Genomic DNA, 23159 nt, shown 5'->3' with positions numbered 1-23159 from the left:
GCCTTGCTTTGCAGACATTATTGGCGGGATGCCCCCGCGAAACCTGACGCCATTTTCAGCGGCTCTCCAGTGGTTCACATCATGTCTTTTCAGACCATGTCACCATTTAAAATAGCGATTACCATATAGTTAGGTAGCGATAACTAATATAGTAATTACTAATGCACCAAAAGAAAATGTGAATCAGGGCGAGTCGCAACTGACTCATGTCATTTGCTAAGGAATCGTTTCTATGAGCCGGCTCCTGGAAGTGTACGAATCAACACCTGGTGCCCTCTGAGACGTTTTTATTTTATTTTAAGATTAGTAAATAAGCATTTTATCGTTGCTGACTTTACATTTTTTCAGCATAAAAAAAGGTAAAAATTGTTTCGCATTTTATCTTTTTTTGTAGATTTATAAGATGCAATAAATACCACAGGGCGGGGTCTGTTCTTCTCTGTTCAACTGACTCCAATACTGCTCAGAAAATTTCAAATTCTTCGACATACAATTTCTTTTTAAAGTAACAGAAATAGTTACTTACCCTGGCAACTAATTACTTTTACTATATAGTAATTCAGTTACTAACTCAGTTACTTTTTCCGAAGTAACTATAACAAATTACTTTTTAAAAGTAACTTGCCCAACTGATGGCAAGTATAGGCGTAGTGAAGCCGTGTGCAAGAGAAGTGAAGCTATGGATAAGTACAGACAGAGCTTTTTTCCTTTCTAAAATAGAGGACGAAGTCGCTTTATTATTGTCGAGGCAGAGATGGATAGCGTTTCATTCACATCCGCAGAAACGCGATCGTGAAAAAGCGTTAAAAAAATGGGCACTGAAAAGTTCTTGCAAAGTTCATGCATCGTACGTGCATATGTTCAGTGGTCTGTTATTTTGCAAGCAAAGTGCCCTTGAATTTATGTTTAGATATTGGAGGTATCACAAATGCCAATAAAAAAACACCAAAGTGAAAGTTCTGATTGAAAAGCTATTTTTCTCAGAGGTTTTCCAGTATTTTCAAGGAATTTTGCAGTGTTTAACTGTTGTTTTCTAAACATAGGTAAAAGGGGAAACATCCTTTTTCTATAGAAAGATGAGCGTTGAAGCATTCTTTGATATGTCCTACGCTTGTATAGCTAAAAACTAAACTTTGTGTAGGCTTTCAAAAATGAGTCAAAATGGCAAAAAATGGCTGGTACAAACTGAGAAACATTCTGGCATTGAATGAGTTAAAAGTTGATGATCGGTTTCTCAAATTCAAGACTGTTAAACACAAATTACCTGACGGTGTAAAACGTCTATGAAGTTCCGATCTAAATATAAAAACAGCTCGGAGCCAAGCATCCAATCAGACGTGTGACATCTCCAGTTTTCCTTTGAAGCCCCGCCCCCTAGAAGGATGGAAAGACAAAAGACAAAAAAGTAAAGAAGCACCGAATCTCTCTTTTTCGTCGACAAGCTCATCTGACAGGTACGTAGAATCGCAAATCAATTTTGTTGTGATGATGGAGAAATGTCAGGATGTCATACGTTCATATCAATTTTAGTTGTTACTACATTGTACCAACATTGTTATTACAGTTTCTTGCAAACCGGTGAGCATCTGACGAGCTGACGGACTAATTTTATCCTCCACTTGAAAGTGCATTATCTTTGGATCAGTGTCTCTGATTTGGTTGATGTTGTGCTGCAGACCTACATGTCGGAGCAGGTCCTCAGCACCGGACAGCCTCCCTCCTCGTCCTTCATAACCCTGGAGCAGAAAATGGCCTTGGTTTTGGTCCTAGGACTCCTGCTGTTTCTGGGAGTGCTGATGGTGCGCTGCTTCCGGATTCTTCTGGACCCATATCGGAGTATGCCGGCCTCCAACTGGACCGACTACACCGACAAGGAGGCTTTGGACTACCGAATCGTGTCCTGACAGACGGCGTGAGAGGAGGAGGCCGGGAAGAAAAAAAAAACCCTGTTTTTCGGCCTCGCTCTTCTCTTTTCTACCTGGCGCACAATCTAGATCAACAATGAGGCACTCCGATGCCAAGTCCCCGTTTCCTCTTTTTTCTTTGACGTGATCATGGACAACGATGAGGCGTTCAAAAGCCCAAAGCCCCAGTCCAAATACTGTCTGTTAAGTTGGAAAAACATTAACAACCATTTTTGAATACATCCTGAGGCATAATGCCCATAGAAAATGTTTAGAATATGTCTTTAATGTAGTGTATTAGATTCGTATTATAACCAATAGTATTGATTGTATTATGTATTGCTATAAAGTTGATTTATGTATGTATATATATATTTATGTTGAAGAACAGGCAATTTATGAAAACAGTGAAGGAAAATAAATGAATAAAAAAATAATCAATATGAGAATTATTTGCAATTACATCTTTTCTGGGGGGCATAAAATATGATTTTTTGGGGGGCTTTAACAAAATGATTTTATGTATCTTAAAATGTGTCCATTTATTGTACTTCTGTCACCCTAACCAGAACAGGCAGTGGACACAAATGTGTAACATTTCACACAATGCTTTATTAAGGGACTGGGGAAGCGTGTTCAGGGATCGGAAGCAAGTGTACCCAGATGAGATTGGGAAGCCGGGGACAGGGAATCGATACAGAAATCGGGGGCAGAATTAGGCATGATGCAGGGACAGGTCAGAATCAAAACGGGAGCCAGTCCAAAAAATGCTTGCCTTGCATGTGCGAAAGTTCCCTGACAGACTGACAAAGAGTCATCAAGAATGAAGTGTATTAATAGGGTGAGAAAAAATTACGAAATGAGTGGCAGCTAGGGCTGAAAGTGTCAGCGCAGGTGACGGCAATTAGCGAGCAAGTGACAGAATTGTTTCAACTTCTGACAGTTTAAATAGTCTATACAAATTCAAATATGTCATGTCAACTAATAACATGGAACATACAATACTAATTCTAACAATCGTAACATAAAAATAATGAAAAATAAATTTATTAAAAAAATTAATGAAAATTAAAATAAATATATTTTTTTAAAAATTTAAAATACATGGGCTTAAATCAGAATTATTATTCTTTTACTAACACGTTTTAAAATGTATCAATTTATTTAATTTCTAACATTTAAATTGTCAAGACAAGCAATTTAAAAGTGTAAATGTCACAGACCAGAAACAGGACCCAGTAGCGTTCGTTTACTCAGTTTTATTGAAAAAAAAAGAGGGAGAGCAGTGCTTGCTTCCACGATCCGATGATCGACGGACATGGGTAGCAGGTGGCTGGAACGCGGAAGTTGCACTTCCGTGTCGAGCGAGGTTGATCGTAGGCAGCAGGGATACTGGTCGCTAGCTGGGACGGGAGAGCAAGGGCGGTATCGAGTCCAGAAAAGAGGTCGGCAACAGGTATCAGGCAGGAAAGAGGGAAAAACAGGTCGGTGGTCAGTGGTCAGGATGGCACAGCAGGGCAGAAACGGGTCCAGAAATGGGTCCAGAAACGGGTCGGCAACAGGTATCAGGTATCCGGTAGGAGGTAGGAGGTAGGAAGTAGGAAGTAGGAAGTAGGAAGTAGGAAGTAGGAAGTAGGAGGTAGGAGGAAACAGGGCAGGTAAATGTCTGAATGTATGAGGTTGCCTAGCTGGGAGCATCGGTTCGCAACAATCTGACAGTTTCCTTTTGAAAGCCGGGGGTTTAAAAGGAGTCTCTGAACCAATCAGCTCTCAGGGCTGTTGGCACCAATCGGGCAGTCACAGCTGCCCTGAATCAGCAATCAGCAAAAGTATTTTTTTTTTTAAATAATGCTCAAAATAAGCAAAATGATTTTTCAGTGAAACCTGCTGAGTTTTACTTTTTTTTCAAATGTATTGTTTTAAAATAAAATGAATAGACCTAAATATATTAATGCATTCTAAAGTTCATTTGTTATTTTTTCAATGTTCAAACTGTCAATTCAGGCAAGCTGAACATGTAAAACAAAGATAAACTAAAAAAAAAGGAGGAATTCCCATCCATATTCTGCACCGCTTATCCTCAGTAGGGTCACCGGGCTGCTGGAGCCCAACCCAGGTGTCCTCAGGCAGTGGTCAGGGGACACCCTGAACTGCTTGCCAGCCAATCGCAGGGCACACAAAGACAGACAACTGACTCGCTCATTCACACCTAGGGACAATTTGGACCGGCCAATTAACCTGACATGCATGTTTTTGGAATGTGGGAGGAAACCGGAACGCCCAGGGGAAACCCACGCAAGCACGGGGAGAACATGCAAACCCCGCTCGGAAAGGTTTGATCCCATGACCTCAGAACTGTGCCACGGACATGCTAACCACTCATCCTCCGTGCTGCCATAAAAGCAGGAATACCAAAAATCCCCCCAAAAAAGAATAAATAATACCAATAATGAAACTTAAAATTAGCACATTTATTGTATTTAAAAAAATATAGTGGATGAATAAAACAATACAACTAAGTTTAATGATGCATTTAAATTTAACAAAACAATGTACTAATTTTTGTTTATTGTCACGGTTGCCATGGCGCCCTGTTGGTATTTCCTGTCCGGTATTGTTCCAGTTTATTTTTTCCTGTTTAATTTCGGTTTCCAGTTTTGTTTCCGTCTATTTTTGTCCTTTTTATTATTTTCTCCAGTTTTGGTTCCAATCTAGTTTGTCCTGTTTATTTTCGATTTCCTGTTTCATGATCTATCCTGTCTGTCCCGTCCTGTCCGTTATCAACCCCATTTGTCTGATATCAACTCGGGCAATTGGTATCGATCTCGTCGGCCAGTGGTTTCCTATCATTTCACGTCAGACTGCTGCCTAACGTGCATGACTCCCCATTTCCCGTAAAATAAAAGGCTTGTGTGAGTAATGTCACGCGTTTGAGTCCTGATCCTGTTCTGGCTTACATTTTTACATTTAAACAGACATTTTACATTTAAACAGGCAAATTTAACATTTAAAATACATAAAAATAACTACATTTCTACTGCAAAATATTTTTTTTAAATTTGCTAATTGAATTACTCGTTATCTGTTTCCTCTCTTTTTTCCGCGTAAGTTCAATTGTGATCTTTTAAAGAAAATTAGCGGGTGTCTCTTTTTTTTTTTTTTTTTTAGATGAATCCCTCAACATTTGTACGATTTTGTTTGTGCAATCAATCCTGGCTTCTGATTGGCCGGCGGCATCCCGCCTGTGCATCGTATCTTGTGACATTCATGAATTGAGTGTCTACAAAAGTACATTGTTCAAATATTCCAAAAGAATGAATGTTATATTGATAAAATGCTCACCTTGAATTTAGTGATTTTTGCATATTTACATTTTGTTGCTTAATACGCGCGAGACTTCATGCTCAAATTTTCCCATCATGCCAAAAAGCCTTTCAAAATTATTAAGATGGCAAAGATCAAAGTTGAAAGTCCTCCTGACCAGCGCCTTTTTTTATTCAGGGGGTCATTGAGTGTCTCATTGATTCATTACTGTCAACAAGAAAATAACCTTTGCCCTGGCCGGCCACATACACAAAGTTCAACTGTACATTGTTTTTTTTTTTTACATTTTTAATTGAATTACATTATTTGAAATACAATTATGATTAATTTACTTGGTTCAAAAATTGTTACCGTTAATAAATATTATATTATGTGACGGAAAACACATGTTCTAAAATGTTGATTGATAATAATTCAAAGTATGTAATCTCACAAAATAGTCACGCTATAAAACATATATTTGAACATGTGTAGTAGGGTATTTATTTTGATAACAACATTTAAATGTTAATAAATATTAAATAATACAAAATGACATAATATATCACTGTTGCTATTCTAAAAAGGCATTTCTTAATTTTGAGCATGGATAAAAAAGTAGAGAAAAAATGCTTAAAAATGGAGAGAAAAAAACGCACCAATATAATATTGATAAATTACAATATTAATATCATAAAAGATAACATTAAAATCTGTGAAATCCAAAATCAAAAAAATTAATAAAATGTATCAAATACAAAAATTATAGATATATCATCTATATGACCAAATAAAGAAATAAACATTTCAATACATGAATTTTTTTTAAACAGTATATTAATAAAAATGTAAAAACAATTAAAAAATAATGTATAAAATGCAAAATATATATTAAAAAAATAAGGAATGTCTAGTGGAAATAGCAGCAACAATATAATGCAATAGAGATAAATATGACTAGATGTAATTCAGGACATTAATATATTAAAAAAACACTTTTGAAAAATGGATGTACAAAATCAATTAAATCAATAAAACATAATTGCACTAAAATGAGATGCAAAAAAAGGAGATGTAATTCAGTCAAACATTTTTTTCTGAAAAATGATTTAAAATGTGACGCATACAATTACTAAAATTAACGAAACAAAATCTGATGCAAAAATAAAATAAAGCAATGAAAAAGAAATAGATATAATTCAGTAAATTGATACATTAAAAAAACGAAAATATGATGAATAAAATTGAGAAAAAACAGTAAAACAGTAATGAACCAAAAACATGTGCAAACATAAATAAATAAATAGATAAACAAATAAAACAATAAAAATACATGGATATAATTCAGTAAATTAATATATATTTAAAAATAAATTAAAAGTGTGATTTATAAAACGTATAGTCAATTAAACAGGAATTGACTAAAAAATTTTAAGCATTTTTGAAGGGGCGTTGCTACTTCATGGTTCCACATTAGCGGGTTCAGAGCTTTGCAGGTCTAAAAAATAATAATAATAAAATAAAATAATAAAAAAAAAAAATTTTAAGCATTTTTGAAGGAGCGTCGCTACTTCGCGGATTTTCACTTTTCGCGGGTGGTTTTGGTCCCCATTGACCGTGATAACCGAGGGATTACTGTATATCTATTTCAGTAAATTAATCTTTTTTTAATTAATCCAATTGACAAAACACACACACACACACACACACCAATAGTGGCCATGCAGCCATGCAAGGTGCCGACCTGCTTATTGGGGGCTTAGGGATTCATTGTCATGCCCAAGGACACTTCGACATATGACATGGAGCAGCCGGGAATCGAACCTGCGATCTCTTGATCCCAAGACGAGCGCTCTGCCTCCTGAGCTAGAAAATTAATGGATTTGTTTCTTTCTCTCTCTGTCTTTCTTCCTCTCTGTTTCTCTCCCGCTTTCTTTATCTTTCACTATCCTTTTGCCGTCTTTTTTTGTCCGTTTTCCTTTCTCTCTGTCTATTCCTCTCTCTTTTTTTAATCTCTTGCACCATTTCTTTCTCTTTCTTTACTTCTCACCCCATCTTTCTCTTTCTTTCTCTCTCTTTTCTCTCCATAGCTTTGTCTCGCTCTCTTTCTCTCTATTTTTTTCTTTCTTTCTCTCACTTTCTTTCTCACTATCTGTCTTCATTTCTCTCTTTCTCTATTCCTTTCTCCATTTTTATATTTCTCTCTCTATTTTCTCATTTTTTTCTTTCTCTCTTTGTTTTTTCTTTTTATATTTTTCTGTCTCTCTCTCTCTTTCTTCTTCTCTTCTTCTCCCTTTTCTCCTTTTTCTCTCTATCTTCCTCTCTTTCTTTCTCTCATTCTCTCCAATCTAATTGTCCACCCTTTCCTTTTCTTGATCTCTTTTCTCATGATTTCTCTTTCTCCCTTTCCCCTCTATTTTTCTCTTTATTCATTTCTTTCTTTCTTTCTTTCTCCCTCTTTTTTCTCTCTATTTTTCTCTTTATGTTTCTCTTTATTCATTTCTTTCTTTCTTTCTTTTTTTCTTTCTTTCTTTCTTTCTTTCTTTCTTTCTTTCTTTCTTTCTCCCTCTTCTTTCTCTCTATTTTTCTCTTTATTTTTCTCTTTATTCGTTTCTTTCTTTCTTTCTTTCTTTTGTTCTTTCTTTCTTTCATCCTTTCTTTATTCCTCACGTTCTCTTTTTCTTTCTTTCTTTCTTTCTTTCTTTCACTTTATTTCTCTCTCTCTCTCTTTTTATATTTCTTTCTCTCTTCCTTTTTCTCTTAGTTATTTCTGCCTTTGTTTTCTCCCTTTCTTGCTCTCTGTGTCTCTTTCTCTCTTTCTTTCTTTCTCTTTCTTCCTCTTTCTTTTCCTCTCATTCTCTCTAATCTACCCCCCCCCCCCCCCCCCCCCCCAAAAAAAAATGTTATTTTCCTATTATGTGGCCCCTGGGTTAAAACAAATCAGACACCCCTGCTGTATGCATTTGCCAGCATTGGGGCCCCTCGGGTTCAACAGCCACGCGAACGATTGACGCAATCGGCGGGGGCCGCCGTCGCCTGACCCTGGGATCAAGTACAGTAAGAATGGTATAAAAAAGGTCACCAGCGGGATTGCCGATCGTGCCTGGATCGGTTTCGTCTCCGCCCGCCATGAACGCATCGTGTCTCGCTTTCCTGCTTGCGATGGCCTGCTGGGCCGTAGTCGCCATGCCGACGCCCGAGGAGTGCACACCCTTGCTCACTCCGTTGCCATTGGACAACCGCCCCCAGGTGAGCCAGAACATAAAGCTTGCTTTGTAGTTATTCATAAATTGAAACGTTTTTAAAAACAATTACAGGGGTTAGGTCGGGGTTCGGCAAGATGCAGCTCTTTGGCGCTCCCTAGTGGCTCCCTGATGCTTTTGAAAAAAATTGATGATGGAAAATGATATGGTTCCTGCTTCTCAATTAATTCCTGTCACGCCTCTTACTAGGAAGAAGAAAACTCATTTTATGTTTTCTTTTTGGGTTGTTTGGACGTCGAAACGGAATTGTAGTCTATAGTCATGATTTCAGTGTATGTTTTAGTCATTCATACAACTTGGCTCATAGTTATTATTGAATTAAAATGTGTTAAAATAAATCAAACCAAGTCATTCATTAATTCAATTTTTCACATCCATTTGGGGAAATTTAAACAAAAATGTAGTCTGTAAAGTCTACTTTATAAATTATTCATTGGTACATCACATTCATTTATTTGAAAGATTACATTTAAGTGAAATGTATTCATTCATATTTATTTTCATTATTATTAGTGTCAGGTTGAAAACGATGTCCGGGTGATTTAAGAAACTTTTGAGTTACAATCAAACTCGTTTATTCAAGAAAAGCAAGCACGTTGATACGAGAAAAATTTGCGTTCTTGAATGGAAACAAAATACTTCCGCAGACTGAAGTGTGCGCCTCTTTTTTATACAGTCTTGTGGATTCTGATTGGAGGACACAGTAAGGTTTCTGATGGGTTCGGACAGGAAATGCAGTGTATAATGTTGGTCGCTAGATAGCGTGCGGGTATAATAAATGAGCAATTGCCGGCTTGGAATTTGGGAGTCAAACTTCCACAGAACAAGACGTCCCCAGCGGCCTTCAAGTTGGAGATGGTTAGCAAGGGAGTTCTGTTTGATAACAGATACGAGCCTCTGAATTGTAGCTTTTAATTAGAGACAAATTCTTTTGACTTGGGAACCTTATTGTCCTGACCTTGAAGGTGCTTGCTCCTGAGAACAACTTGAAGACTTAACCGGTTTTGAGTACAATACACCTGCAACTGGCTGGCAACCAGTTCAGGGTGTCCCATGCGCACTGCCCGAAGACAGCGCGGATGGGCTCCAGCACTCCTGCGACTCTACTGAGGATAAGCGGTGCAGATAATGGATGGATGGATGGAGTACAGTACAATACAGAAATATATAAACAAATAAAGATATATATTGGGTGTAAAATATAGAATATAGTATGAAAGGAACACTTAGACCATAATTTCCCTATCAATTATTAGTAGTTAAAAGAAAAACTCGCCCTATAGTCATTCATGAATGAAAATGTGTGATAAATGTATTAAATTGTTAGACATTAAAATAAAAAATGCTCCACAGTTTTTATCTAATAAACATTGATTTAAATGTATGCATTTTGTATTAAGAAAAATGTATCACATTTAAAACATTGTTTTATTTATCTAATCATTGTAGCTCATAGTTATAACCAAAATGAATTAATTATATTGTATTTATGTACTCATTTTTGATTTATAAGTTTGGACATTTAAAATAAAAACTAGTGAAAATAATCGAACTGTTGTTTTATTCACATTTATTTTGGGAGTTTGGAAATTAAAATAAGTAGTTGGTCTGTAGATTCTAATTCAAAAAATATTACGTAAAATTTAAAAGTTAACCGATTGTATTCACATTTTAGGGGGACTAATCAAAATCGACACAACTAATGAATGAATTTTATTGAATCATTTTGGGTTAGATGGACTTTGAAATATTACTTTAGCCCATAGCTAATAAACAACATAAATGTATTCGTTTATATCCATTCGTTCATTCGTTTTTTTAGTTTATTTTTTTACTTATCTATTTTGAGTTGTTTGGGCATTGGAATAAAAACTTTCCTCATATTTTTTTGAGTAGCCAAAATACCAGTATCTTCAGCCCATATTCCAGAATATACTTGATCATCGACAAACTGCATAAGAGGCAGAATTAATGTTTGAAAAGATGGTTAAAAGAGTTGAGAAATGTCCTTTTCTAGTTGCTGGAATGACGTCTTTTTGAACTAAATTTGGAACACGTCAGATATGCAGCACAAAACCCATTTTTAGAAGTCATTTTTTTGGTCCCAAATGATTGTTTAACAACACGTAGCCCAAATTCCAAGGTTTGGGAGGCTCATCCCTTGGACAACACACATCTATGCCCATCAACATCAACACTGGCACACCTCAGGGATGTGTGTTAAGTCCCCTGCCCACAACCCCTACACATACAATTGCACCCCTGATCTCAAAAGCAACATCTTTGTGCAGTCCACATATAATATATATTCATTTATTTATTCATTCATTCAATTTATTCATTCAATTTACTTTTTATCTCATTACCTTTAAATAACCTTTGTAAACTGTGGTATTTTATCTTATAAATGTTCTTGCACCATCAGGTTGGCACTTTTTAAGCCTGTTGTGCATTTCACATGTTACAATGACAATGAATTCTATTCTATTATCTGCAACATCAGTGGAAATGTTTAAATCTAAGCTTAAAACACACTTCTACACTATAGCATATGAATAACCTATACTTTTCGTGGACAATATCTCTGTATTATTTGTGATTGCAACATCCTTTGCTGTCTGGTAATCCCGAAAGGGGGATGCTAAATGTGCGCTCCCTTCTCAAGGTTTTTTCATTTTCCTCATGTTGACATTTTTGAGTTTTTCCTTGCCCTCATGTTGGTTCCAGATCAGGGGATGATGTAATAATAGTCTGAAAAATAGTCTGTGCAATAACCTGTGCAGCCCTTTGAGACTCTTTGTGATTAAGGGCTATACAAATAAAAATGACTTGACTTGACTAGTCTTTGCCCCCCAGAAGACGATACAAAAGGGGATTCTCTTAAAAACAATTTTGAGTCCCTTCAATAAAAAATGTGTTTGTCGTGGTTTCAGCTATCGGGCCGTTGGACGTTTATTGCGGGCTACACCGACCACAAGGCCTTCGAAGCCATCCTCAAACTCACTGAGAGCAATCGACTCAACGCTAGCGCCAATGCCCAACATGATAAGGATCTCCTGATCTACGAGGAGATGATGATGTGAGTGGAAGGAGAATTCCTGTTTATTTTGATGTTATGTTAATCAATTGAATACTCCTCGCTCATTTTCATTTTCATAAGATTTAACGCAAAAAAATAAAGCGCTTGCTTTTGTTGAGAACATGATTAAATTTTTTTCTAATTAAAATGAATCAAAATGAAGTGATTCAGACATGCAAACTTCACACAGGAAGGTTGGATCTCATAACCTCTGAACTGTGCCGCACACGCGCTAACCACTGCGCTGCCGTGCTGGCCTAAATGGTAAATGGTCTGCATTTATATAGCGCTTTTCAAGTCACTAAAGACCTCCCAAAGCGCTTTACAATGTGCTTCACACTTACCCATTCACACACACACCAATCGCAGCCATGATAATAAGTGTTGTTATTATTATTACTATTATTATTTAGACGAGGAATGGGCCAGTTCCAATCTTGGATCTTTTTGAAAGGTGGGGATTTGAATACGCAATCATGACTTTAAGACAGGAGATGGCGACAGACAATAACGCATGACTACATGTTAATTATCTATGAATCAAAACATTTCTCAAACGCGCTCGAATAAACTCGTTTAATCTTTTTGGGGTTTGGGGTTGGCCTTTGGGGTCTTTGGACTCTAGAACTGCGCCGCACACGCGCTTACCACTGCGCCGCCGTGCTGCCCAGAGGAATGATCATTTGTTTGTAGTCATATTTGATATAAGGCGAATAAATTATGCACATGAGTGGAGTCGGTACTTGGTATTGCTATCTATCACTTTTATGACCCCAATTAGACTTTTCTGCAATTCTTTTCCTCAACGCATGTTGTTTTCCAGGAACGGCAAGTGCTACGGCGCCAACGTCAACATCTCCATCAATGGCAATGAGGCACACGGCACACGTCAGCCATCTTTGTAGTTTTAACGACTAAAATGGATTGTATGGTGTGTAACGGGGATGTTTGTTGTTCGTGAACCTCAGTGCAAAACATCTCGTCCGTCTACCACCTGCTGCCGACGTGTGACCACTGCAGAGTGTGGAGCTTCAACAGCACGGCTCACCATATGAAGAATCTTCTGAGCAACTTCGGCATTCAGAGGGACGATATCGGCGACGACGAGATCCATGCCCGCTCCATCTACCTGTATTGTGAGGAGAAAAAACATTAGCGACGCCTAAAATGCTCCCTAAACGGTGTTGTTGCCCCTTTGCCGCTATCTTGTGGTATTTTTCGGTAATTACAAACAAGCTAAAAATACTCTTATCCAGCGGAAACGGGAGCCAGAACCGCCAGCTATATAATAAATCTTGGTCCGATCAGCAGGAATTGTAGACCGGGATAATGGATTGTAGCCGCATGGTTACTGTTTAATGTAGATAAAAAGAACAGAAAAACAGAGCCACCATGCAGGCCACAAATTTGCTGTCGTGGCCCCTGCTCTCAACAATAGATAACTGGCGATAATAGAAAAATGCTGTTGATTTCAGGCAGGACACAATAGTCCGCTTCAGCGGCCCAAACTGAAAAAAAAAAAAGAAAATGTGCCCCACCGGCCTTTGCTTTCGGCAATGGTCGCCTGGGGATAGTGGATCATAACCAGAACCATGCATTTTGATTTTAGGTAGGCCAAAAAGGTGTCCTTGCTCGCAGGAATAGTGGACCGGGGAGAATAGATTGTGGCCAAAATCAGGGTTGTCATTTTAGGTGGGACACAATGGCCTGCTCCAGGCCCCAAACTGAAAAAAAAGCGCTCTACGACTCCTGCTCTCAGTAATTTCTGACAGGGAATAATGGATAGTATGGGATTGAGGAGTGCAGTTCCTTTTAGGTGGAAATAACAGCATAAAAGAGCCACAATGCGAAACAAAGGTGTGCTCTGCTGGCCTTCGCTCGCAGCATTATGCAATTGGGGAAAATATATTGTGGCCAGGGCAGCACGGCGGCGCAGTGGTTAGCGCATGTGCGGCACAGTTCATGGGAACCTCCTGCGTGGGTTCAAATCCAGCTCCAGACTTCCTGTGCGGAGTTTGTATGTTCTCCCCGTGCTTGCCTGGGTTTTCTCCGGGCACTCCGGTTTCCTCCCACATTCCAAAAAGAACATGCATTTCAGGTGAATTGGCCGGTCCAAAATTGTCCCTAGGTGTGAATGAGCGAGTTGTCTGTCCCTGTGTGCCCTGCGATTGGCTGGCAACCAGTTCAGGGTGTCCCCTGCCCAATGATTGCTGAGATGGGCTCCAGCACCTCCCTGACCCTACTGAGGATAAGCGGTGCAGCTAATGAGATGAGATGAGACATTGGCATGCTTCTGAGGCCTAAACCGGAAAAAAAGCACTCTGACGGCCCTTGCTCTCTACAATGCTCGACCGAGGATAATAGATCACAAGCAAAATCGTGTATTTTGGTTTAGGCGACCCAGATTGGTACTCTTCCAGACAAAGGGCTGTCTGCCAGTCCCCACTCTCAGCCATACAGGATTGGGGATAATGGATCGCGACCGCACAAGTGTAGTTCACCTTTTGGTGGACAGAACCGCAATAAAGAGCCACCAGGCCCGGAAAAAATGCCCCAACTTGCAGTAATATGTAATGGGGGATAACAGATCATCATGTTTATCCTTCCACAGCTGATACGAGCTTGGTAAAGGACTCTGACTTTGAGCAATTCAAGAAGCAAGCCAGCTGCTTGGGCTTCACCGGGGAACCCAGCTTCAAGCTTGACCCCAAAAAAGGTTTGAGATTTCTTCTATCACAACTTGTTCCATCAATCCGATCTTTCTGTCGCTTACATTTCTTTTCTTTTCCATTCGCAGAATTCTGTGACGGCCAAAAAGTTGTCATGATCAATTGAAGCGCTTAATAAAAGAAGCAAAAAGCAAATTGTCTTTGTCTGTTTCTCTTTTTAGCAACAGGTTGAATGGTTTGAAGAAAATGTGACACTAAACACCTTCTGCTGGACACTCAAACAAACTGATAAACACTGTGGATGATTAAAATATAATAATAAATATAAAAAACTGTGTAAATATATTATGGAAAATAATAGAAAATAAAAAACAAGATGTTTTTTTTAGGAAATAAAGAAAAAATTACAATTGAGTCAAGTCAAGTCATCTTTATTTGTATAGCCCTTAATTACTAAGAGTCTCAAAGGGCTTCACAGGTTATTACACAGACTATTTTTTCAGACTATAATTACACCATCCCCTGATCTGGGGCCAACATGAGGGCAAGGAAAAACTCAAAAACTTCAACATGAGGAAGAATAAGAGCAGAAACAAAAATAGATATACAAAGTAACAAATATAATACTAACAATCTAAAAGTATTTACGTGCATGCATACCAATAGAAAAATAACAAATCAAAGGTTTTGAAGAAAATGTGACGTTAGCAACAACCACCTGCTGGACACTTAAATAAACCAATTAAAAAAAACAACTTTTGAATAAAACAGTTCATAATAATCAGGCGTTTATATTTCGCAGTTCACTGATCCATTACCGCTAGGGTTGTAGCGCAATCTTGGGCAAGTACAGCATGGTGGTGCTTATTACTCTCCAGAACAATTTTTTGGGTAGAGGTTTGCTCCCCCACATTAAACAGAGAATACTGCTTTCCATTGTTACCAGTAGCAGGAGAGTCCTCCTGATCTGACTTCATCATCTGGTCGCTGTTGGTTTTATTATTTGGGAAAAAAGAATTTGTTCCGAAATGTTGAGTATCACATTGTTAATGATTGATATTTTACTGATTTATATTTTTCTATTTCGATGTTTTTATTCATACATGTAATTACATATTTTTTCACATTTATCATATGTAATTTCTGATTTATTAATTTACTTTTAGCCTTCACTAATTAGTTTACTCATTGGATCTTATTTTTTGGCCTTAAGAAGCCCATTCAGACATTTAAACACTAAAGGAATGTGAAAAGGACCAGCCCCCCAAAAAGTTAATACATGAAAGATAAAACAATATCATTATAAAATTCAATACAAATAAATGGAATATATTGTATATAAACAAGTATAAACAAATACAAAATAAACAGGTGCGTATTTTTGTTTTTATTTAATTGAATTGATATGTTTATTTTTGATTCCTCGATTTGTTTTTATAGTTTTATAGATATTATACTTTTTTACATGTATCTATAAAGATATGTATGAATATAAATTTTTAGATGATTGATTTTATGTTATTTATTCGCATATTATCCCTAAATGAAATTCTTGTATCAGCTTTTTTCAATTTCAATATTTTTCCTGTTTCCTTCTTGAAATGGTATTTATTTATTAGTAATCAGTTTGTGTGAGCCTTCAGCTATCAGTACTGCCAGCTCCACATTCTCTTTAAACTATTTACGCTAATGTCTATGAAAGAAGACAATCACTTACTATTTATCAAGCCTGCTTTATCAGATGAACCCTAGCACACTCAGGAACATTTCCCCTGTGTTTTCTATTTATTTTATTTTTTAACTCTTTTTTTTGTGGTCACATGTTTAACCTAGCATGCAAAACCTTTGATGATGTTGGGGAAGAAGTATGAGAGTTCGATTATATGTCGTTTTTATATCGTAACCACTTTGAGGTACAAGTCAATGCAAAAAAACGTGTTTTACATGTGATATCTTGATTTATTGCGACAGAGGGCTTAAATGGACGGACCGGACCCAAAAGAGGTCGATGACAGCGTAAATAATCAACGCAAAGGACACGTAACTTTGGGTCAACAACACGTGATTGGCCGCAAAAGTATAAAAACTGAAATTTGATGAAGGGGTCGCCACATCTTCGCTCGCCATGGATGCTGCTTTTCTTTCTGTTCTCTTTGCGCTGGGATGCTCCGTGGTCGTCACCATGCCCACGCCCGAAGAGTGTGCTCCTTTGCTTGCACCACTCCCGCTCAACAACCGCCAAGAGGTGAGCCCAAAGTCATTCGTTGAGTGCCAGTGACGGTTATAAACGTCATAGAATCATTTTGACCGGGCTGGCAGTAAATCTGTGTCGTACATGTCAAGCTTTTGACATTTAAAACTAGTAGATGTTATGCAGATCTATTTTAAGCTCAAAACACTGCAGAATACATGTGAAAAAACATCATGTGCTTGTTTATAGTTGCAATCGTTTACCAAAACAGAAATGGAATTCGATCTTTGTAGCAGTTTGCTACAATGCCAAACACATAAAAAAGTAGTGTTGGTAAGTATGTAATGTGTCTAATTAGATTAGGGAAAAAAACTTTTCTCTTCTCACACTATGCCCATGTACATATTTGTAATATACAGTAGTTTGTTCTTTGAATAATGAAAATGTAAAGCAGGCCCTTCACAACCTAAAAGTGGGAACTCTGAAACATTGGAACAGAGGTCACCAACCTTTTTGAGCTCAGAGCTACTTTTTGTCAGAGGGTTTGATATGCATTTCTAAAAACACAACTTATTGTGTTATTACCAGGTTAATTATTGTTAGTAGGACAAAAAGGTTAAGGATGCAGGACAATAAGAAAATGGAGGGCCCGCCTTCGGAAAAGCTTGATCCCTTCTGCCATCACCCTTCTAAAAAACAAACCCCACTGATCTATCCAATCAGTCTGCCCTCACTGTCCCATTGACATATATGTTTGTTTGTTTGTTTATTATCATGTAATGTAATGTCTGTTGTTTTCTCCCGTTACAGCCAGTGAAAGAGAATTTCTCTAAGGGGACCAATCAATGAAATCTAACTAAGTAGGGTTAAAGAGTCTACCACTTAAATGGGCGGCACGGTGATTGAGTGGTTGGCGCGTCCGCGGCATGGTTCGGAGGTCATGGGATGAAATCCAGCTACTGGCCTTCCTGTGCGGAGTTTGCATGTTCTCCCCGTGCTTGCGTGGGTTTCTACAGGGCACTCTGGTGTCTTCCACATCCGGAAAACATGCATGTCAGGTTAATTAGCCGGTTCAAATTGTCCCTAGTTGTGAATGGGCGAGTATGTGTGCCCTGTGACTGGCTGGCAACCAGTTCAGGGTGTCTCCTGCCCACTGCCCGAGGACAGCTGGGATGGGTTTCAGCAGCTCCGTGATCCTAGTGAGGATAAGCCGTGCAGATAATGGATGGATGGATTAAAAAAATCTGTGGCAAAGGGCAACCTTTGTATTTTTAAATAAATCTGGAAAAACATTTTTAAATTCACAGTTTTAATTAATGATGTATGAGTAGTAAATTGAAACTACCACAAAATGTTAAGACCTTGGTTTCTGTGATGTTTTTGCTGAATTCCGGTGGCTGTCTTTACAGCTTTTGGGCCATCGGACGTTCATTTCTGGCTACACGGACCACAAAGCTTTCGCCGCTATCCTCAAAATAACCAACAGCACTCAACTCAACACAAGCGCCGCAGCTCACAATGACAAAGATCTCTTTGTCTATGAGGAAATGATGATGTAAGTGATCATCAAATGATCTTTCTGTATTTTAATATTTAAAAATGTGGTTAAATTAAATGTTTTCTGCTAAAAATCATTCTGAAGACCACTGCTGTTACCGTATTTTCCGCACTATAAGGCGCACCTAAAAGTCTTATTTTTTTTCAAAAGCTGACCATGCGCCTTATAACACAGTGCGCCTTATATATGGCTCAATATTAAATTCGCAAGGTCTCGCAACTACGAGAAACAGCCGCCGACTCCATTTTTCGCGCTGTGCATACTGGGAAATATTAAACGATTGGTAGTTGCCGGGGCTCGTGTTGTATTTGTTTACTAAGTGGCAAAATGGCTACCCCATTAAACTGCTTAATTCATATTCAACAAATACAGTATTTGTCTGAATCCAGGGTTATGACTGGTGAAGATGTAAAGCACAATTTACCTTAAACAAACGCAGAATTATTCAGAATGTCACGTTTGAGAGAGAGAGAGAGAGCGAGAGAGAGAGAGAGAGCGAGATTCTCTTTCATACGTGCATTTGTATAAAAAATGGCTCCTGTTAAGAGACACGCGTACAACGCCGAGTTTAAACTCAAAGCGATCAGTCACGCAGCACAACACGGCAATAGAGCGGCAGCGAGAGAGTTAAACTTAAATGAATCGATGGTACGGAAGTGGAGAAAGGATGAAGATAAGCTCCGCCAAGTAAGGAAAACTCAACAAAGTTTCCGTGGCAATAAAGCAAGATGGCCAGAGTTAGAGGAGACACTTGAACAGTGGGTTGTTCAACAAAGAGCGGCAAGCAGAAGTGTCAGTACGATAACTATACGTATGAAGGCAACAGCGCTGGCACAAAAACACCGGACGTGTTGGATGGCCCATTCACTGAGATATGGTCAATTCGAACACAGCAGAAGAAGAATTCGAGGGATTCGTCGATGAGGAGCTTATAGAGTGATCTTTGTTTTTCTTTTGTGTGTTTACGTTTTACATTTTACAGTTATTATGTTATTGCTTTGCACTCGTTGTTTTTGCACATTACGAGTGTCACTTTATTGCGATTGCACTAACGTTTCATTTAAAATAACAGTATCAGACGTTTTTTTCTTTGCGTGTTGACTAAATGGACAAAAAATAAAATGATATGTCGATGTTGTTCAAAGATGTGTCACGAAAATGCTTTACCTCAGAGAAAATAATAAAACGGCTGTTTATTTATTTTGGGAGTGAATGGAGTTGTGGAAAGCTTGTTTGTTAATAAAGTTTGACCTTTTTGAATATTTTGTTGACATTCCCTTGAGCGTGGCAACATCTAGAGGTTGCATAAAGTAACTACATTCTCTACTGTAGTCAAGTCGTCACATTTATTTACCGTAAATAGCCCTTAATCCCAAAAATGTCTCGAAGGACTGCACAGGATTACAATTACAAAATTGCACAATTACCTGATCTTAAACCAGCATGCACTTATAGCGCCTTATAATGGGGTGCGTCTTATGTATGGCATAAGTTTTAAAATATATCATTCATTGAAGGTGCGCCTTATAACATGGTGCGCCATATAGTGCGGAAAATACGGTACTTAGGTTTCTACGCAAAAATATAGCGCCTGCTCTTATTGAGACATTAATTCATTACAGTATTTTACGCACTATAGGTGCACCAGATTGTAAGAAGCATTCCCAGAAATAGTTTTCATACAAGACTTTAAAGCGAATGGAATTCAAACTACGCTAAGTGTTAGATTTGCATAAAAAGAATTAAAAAACAAATAGTACTTCATTCCATAGAACACGAATTAACATTATGATATTTTGTTTCACCATAAGAATTTTAACAACAAACAATTAACATGTTAACCACAAGACGGCACTCGAAGACCACTCTATTTGGTTTTCAAAGGCAGAACAGTTACCTAATGAAGTATCATTTAACAACAATGCAGACAAGAGTATGTACTTTTGTAAAACACGTTGGCATTGCATAGGTGTGTTATGTAATGTCTGTTCTTTTCCCCCAGTTCAGTCAATGGAAGTGGATTTTTCTAATGGTACTAAGCGTCTGTCCAAGTTTTGCGCTTCTCCTTTGTTTCCTTTAAGCGACAAATAACTAACATGTAAACCACAAGAGGGCACTTAGAGACCACTCTATGTATTTCTCAAAGACAGAACAGTTATCATATGCACTTTAAGTTCATTTCAACTGTTAATTTTCATTTGTATCCACTGCACTTTCCGTTATGCAAGGCGCACGGGATTATAAGGTGAGCTTTCAAATTTCCGGCCCAATGGGGTGGGTGTTCGAGCGCACTTTATAGTGCGGAAAACACACTGACTGATTCATCAGACTCGTTCATTGTATTTTGGGTTATTTAGACATAAAAATAAACTTGGCTTATGATTGTTAAATAGATGAAATAATGAACATTAATTGAATCAAATAAAATCATTCAATTAATTAATCTATTCATTTTTTGGGGTTGTTTAGACTTTAAAATAAAAACCTAGCACATAGATATTAATTTCTTAAAACTAAATAGAATTATGTTATTTTGATTATCTATTTGAGGTTGTTTAGACGTTAAAGTTGCGGTGCATCTTTTGAGGTGTCCTTAAAAAAGTGAAATATTTTCTCTATTAACTGTGTGTTAACAATGCTGAACTGAGTTCAAAGAGCCCCTTATGTTTTATTTCCAACCTTGCCGACCTGCTTTCATCTTACTTTTAGATAAGCTTGGGGCAGAATACATTAAGTATGAGGAATGGGGGTTGGGGATAGTGCTGTAGAGCGACTTAATGATCGGCCCAGGATTTTTTTATGTGTCTATTTGTTAGTGAAACATGAAAACAGTTAAAGTAAGAAAATGCCAAACCCTAAGAAAGATGAGAAAAAAAGTTTTTTGAGTGCTTCTAACAAATGCACATACTTGCACACGCATCATAAACGAGCTGACAGAGGCTGCACTAATGACACAAACTACGAAATGGCGACTCTTTTAGGTAAATAATAGCTTGTGTTTTAAAAGGCAAATAAATTATGTGTATTGTACACATTTGGTTTTCCAGGAATGGCATGTGCTATGGCGCCCAAGTCAACATCTCCATCAACGGCAATGAGGCGCACGCCATGAGTCAGCCAATTTCTATTTTTAAATAACAGAGTGGTCTTTTTGCTGTGTGATGGAGACGTTTTCGTTTGTGGCACTTAGTGCAAAACATCACATCTGACTACCACCTTCTGAGGGCGGGCGAGCACTACCAAGTATGGAGCATAAACAGCACCGCTCACCATCTGAAGAATCTCCTAGGCAACTTCGGCATCCACAGCGACGACATTGTCGACGACGAGATCCACGCCCGCTCTATCTACCTGTTTGGTAAGGGGAAAAAAACCGTAACAGGGAACAAAAAAAAAACCCAAAGCGAGTTGTAGCCCGTCTGCCGCCTTCTTGTGGCATCTTTTTGTAATTCCAAACCCAAAAAAGTAGTTATCCCACATTTATCCCAGTTCATGTCAACCAGAACCCCCTGCAATATGCAAAAATCTGAAAAGTATCCTCTCAACCTCCCTCTTTTTAACAAGCGCTCTGCTAGCCACCGCTCTCAGCAATAGTCGACCGAGGATGATGGATCACGACCATTTTAGGTTGAAAGAACAGAAAAATCGTGTCATCACGCAAGACACAAATTTGCACTCTCTGCCCCTGCTCTCAGCAATAGTTGGCTGGGGGAATGGTTTGTGGCCAAATCAGTGAAGTTAATTTTTAACTTCAGTGGCTCTATAAACGCCGCTCTCAGCAACCAAGGATAATGGGTTGCAGCCAAAACAGTGTGTTTTTGTTTTTTGCACGCCAAAACAATACTCCTCCCAACAAAAGTGCCTTCTGCCAGTTCCCACTCGTCGCAAGATAATGGATAACAACGGCAAAAAAAAAGAGACCGGGCAAGACAAAATTGTGCTCTGCCGGTCCCCCCACGCACCAATATGTGATCCTAAACAATAGAACTCCGCCAAAACCGTGCAGTTCATTTTTGACGGGACACAATCGCTGCTTCAGAGGCCTGAACCAAAAAAAGCAATTTCTCACCCATGCTTTCAGTAATAGTTGACCAAGAATAATGGATCGCGGCCACAACCATGTATTTCGTTTAAGGCGGGCCAGAACGACACGGCTCCCGGACAAAAGTTCCTTCTGTAGGTCCTCACACCAATAGTCGATTGGGGATAAGGGATCGAGACTGTACAAGTGCAGTTCACATTTTGGTGGACAGAACAGCGATTGGGGATAATGTATTGCGGATTACTGTAATTGTCCTTCCGCAGCGGATGGAAACTCTGTGAAGGATTCCGACCTTGAGCAATTCAAGAAGCAAGCCAGCTGCTTGGGATTCACCGGAGAACCCAGCTTCATGCTTGACCCCAAAAAAGGTTTAAGATTCGTCCAATCACAACTTGTCCTATAAATTTCTTTCTGTTGCTTACTTATTTTTCCATTTCCTACAGCGGACTTCTGTGACGGCCACAAAGTTGTCATGATTAACTGAAGTGCTTATTAAAGGAAACAAAAAGCAACTTGTGTTTGTCTGCTTCATTCGTTCGCATTAGCACAGATGATTTGGTGAAAATATGACGCTTCCTGTACCATCTGCTGGACAGTGGAGACCAAAAATTATGAATAAAACACCACAAATGAGTAAGTATACTGATTAATAGAAAAAACGAAAACATAATAAATACCAGGGGGCACGGCAGCTAAGTGGTTAGAATGTCCCCGGCACAGTTCTCTTGTCATGGGTTCAAACCCAGCTACCAGGCTTCCTGTGGGGAGTTTGTATATTCTCCCAGTGCTTGTGTGGGTTTCCTCCGGGCACCCCAGTTTCATCCCACATTCCATGTCAGGTTAATTCGACGGTCCAAATTGTGCCTAGGTGTGAATGAGCAAGTGAGTTGTTTGTCTCCTTGTGCCCTGCGACTGGCCGGCAACCAGTTCAGAGTGTCCCCTGTCCACTGCCTGAAGATAGCTCCAGCACTCCGGCGACCCTACTGAGGATAAGTGGTGCAGATAAGGCAGGGGTCCGGAACCTTTTTGACTCAAAGAGCCATAAAAGCAAAAAATACTAATTTTATTTTGGGAAAGAGCCACACCATATATTATGAGACAAATTTACTAAATTGCTAAACCGGCGCCCCAGACAAAAGCTTAGTCTTCA

At 38.5% G+C, this 23159-nt stretch overlaps 2 protein-coding genes across 2 annotated transcripts; both read left to right on the top strand.

Annotated features, from left to right (window-relative positions):
* Positions 1-8261: 8261 nt before the first annotated feature.
* Positions 8262-14413, top strand: LOC148370838 (uncharacterized). The gene is made up of 6 exons (XM_088328608.1): positions 8262-8456; positions 11404-11549; positions 12373-12437; positions 12518-12685; positions 14161-14265; positions 14347-14413. The coding sequence occupies exons 1-6, from the start codon at positions 8337-8339 to the stop codon at positions 14382-14384; spliced, it is 642 nt and encodes a 213-aa protein (XP_088184734.1). The 5' UTR covers positions 8262-8336; the 3' UTR covers positions 14385-14413.
* A 1882-nt stretch (positions 14414-16295) lies between these two features.
* Positions 16296-22521, top strand: LOC148370837 (uncharacterized). The gene is made up of 6 exons (XM_088328607.1): positions 16296-16463; positions 17819-17964; positions 21015-21079; positions 21158-21325; positions 22273-22377; positions 22453-22521. The coding sequence occupies exons 1-6, from the start codon at positions 16344-16346 to the stop codon at positions 22491-22493; spliced, it is 645 nt and encodes a 214-aa protein (XP_088184733.1). The 5' UTR covers positions 16296-16343; the 3' UTR covers positions 22494-22521.
* Positions 22522-23159: the final 638 nt, after the last annotated feature.

The sequence above is a fragment of the Urocampus carinirostris genome, chromosome 2 (assembly GCF_059441175.1).
Source record: "Urocampus carinirostris isolate Australia breed hairy pipefish chromosome 2, RoL_Ucar_1.0, whole genome shotgun sequence".
Lineage (NCBI taxonomy): Eukaryota > Metazoa > Chordata > Actinopteri > Syngnathiformes > Syngnathidae > Urocampus > Urocampus carinirostris.
The sequence above is the reverse complement of the archived record's forward strand: the minus strand, read 5'-3'. Positions and strand labels throughout refer to the sequence as shown.

Bases quoted from the DNA above. Each gene is read 5' to 3' on its own strand.
- LOC148370838 (XM_088328608.1), top strand. From the start codon at position 8,337: ATGAACGCATCGTGTCTCGCTTTCCTGCTTGCGATGGCCTGCTGGGCC. The intron at 11,550-12,372 runs GTGAGTGGAAGG...GTTGTTTTCCAG, and splicing joins ATCTACGAGGAGATGATGAT to GAACGGCAAGTGCTACGGCG. The intron at 12,438-12,517 runs GTCAGCCATCTT...CGTGAACCTCAG, and splicing joins CAATGAGGCACACGGCACAC to TGCAAAACATCTCGTCCGTC.
- LOC148370837 (XM_088328607.1), top strand. From the start codon at position 16,344: ATGGATGCTGCTTTTCTTTCTGTTCTCTTTGCGCTGGGATGCTCCGTG. The intron at 16,464-17,818 runs GTGAGCCCAAAG...CTGTCTTTACAG, and splicing joins CGCTCAACAACCGCCAAGAG to CTTTTGGGCCATCGGACGTT. The intron at 21,326-22,272 runs GTAAGGGGAAAA...GTCCTTCCGCAG, and splicing joins CCGCTCTATCTACCTGTTTG to CGGATGGAAACTCTGTGAAG.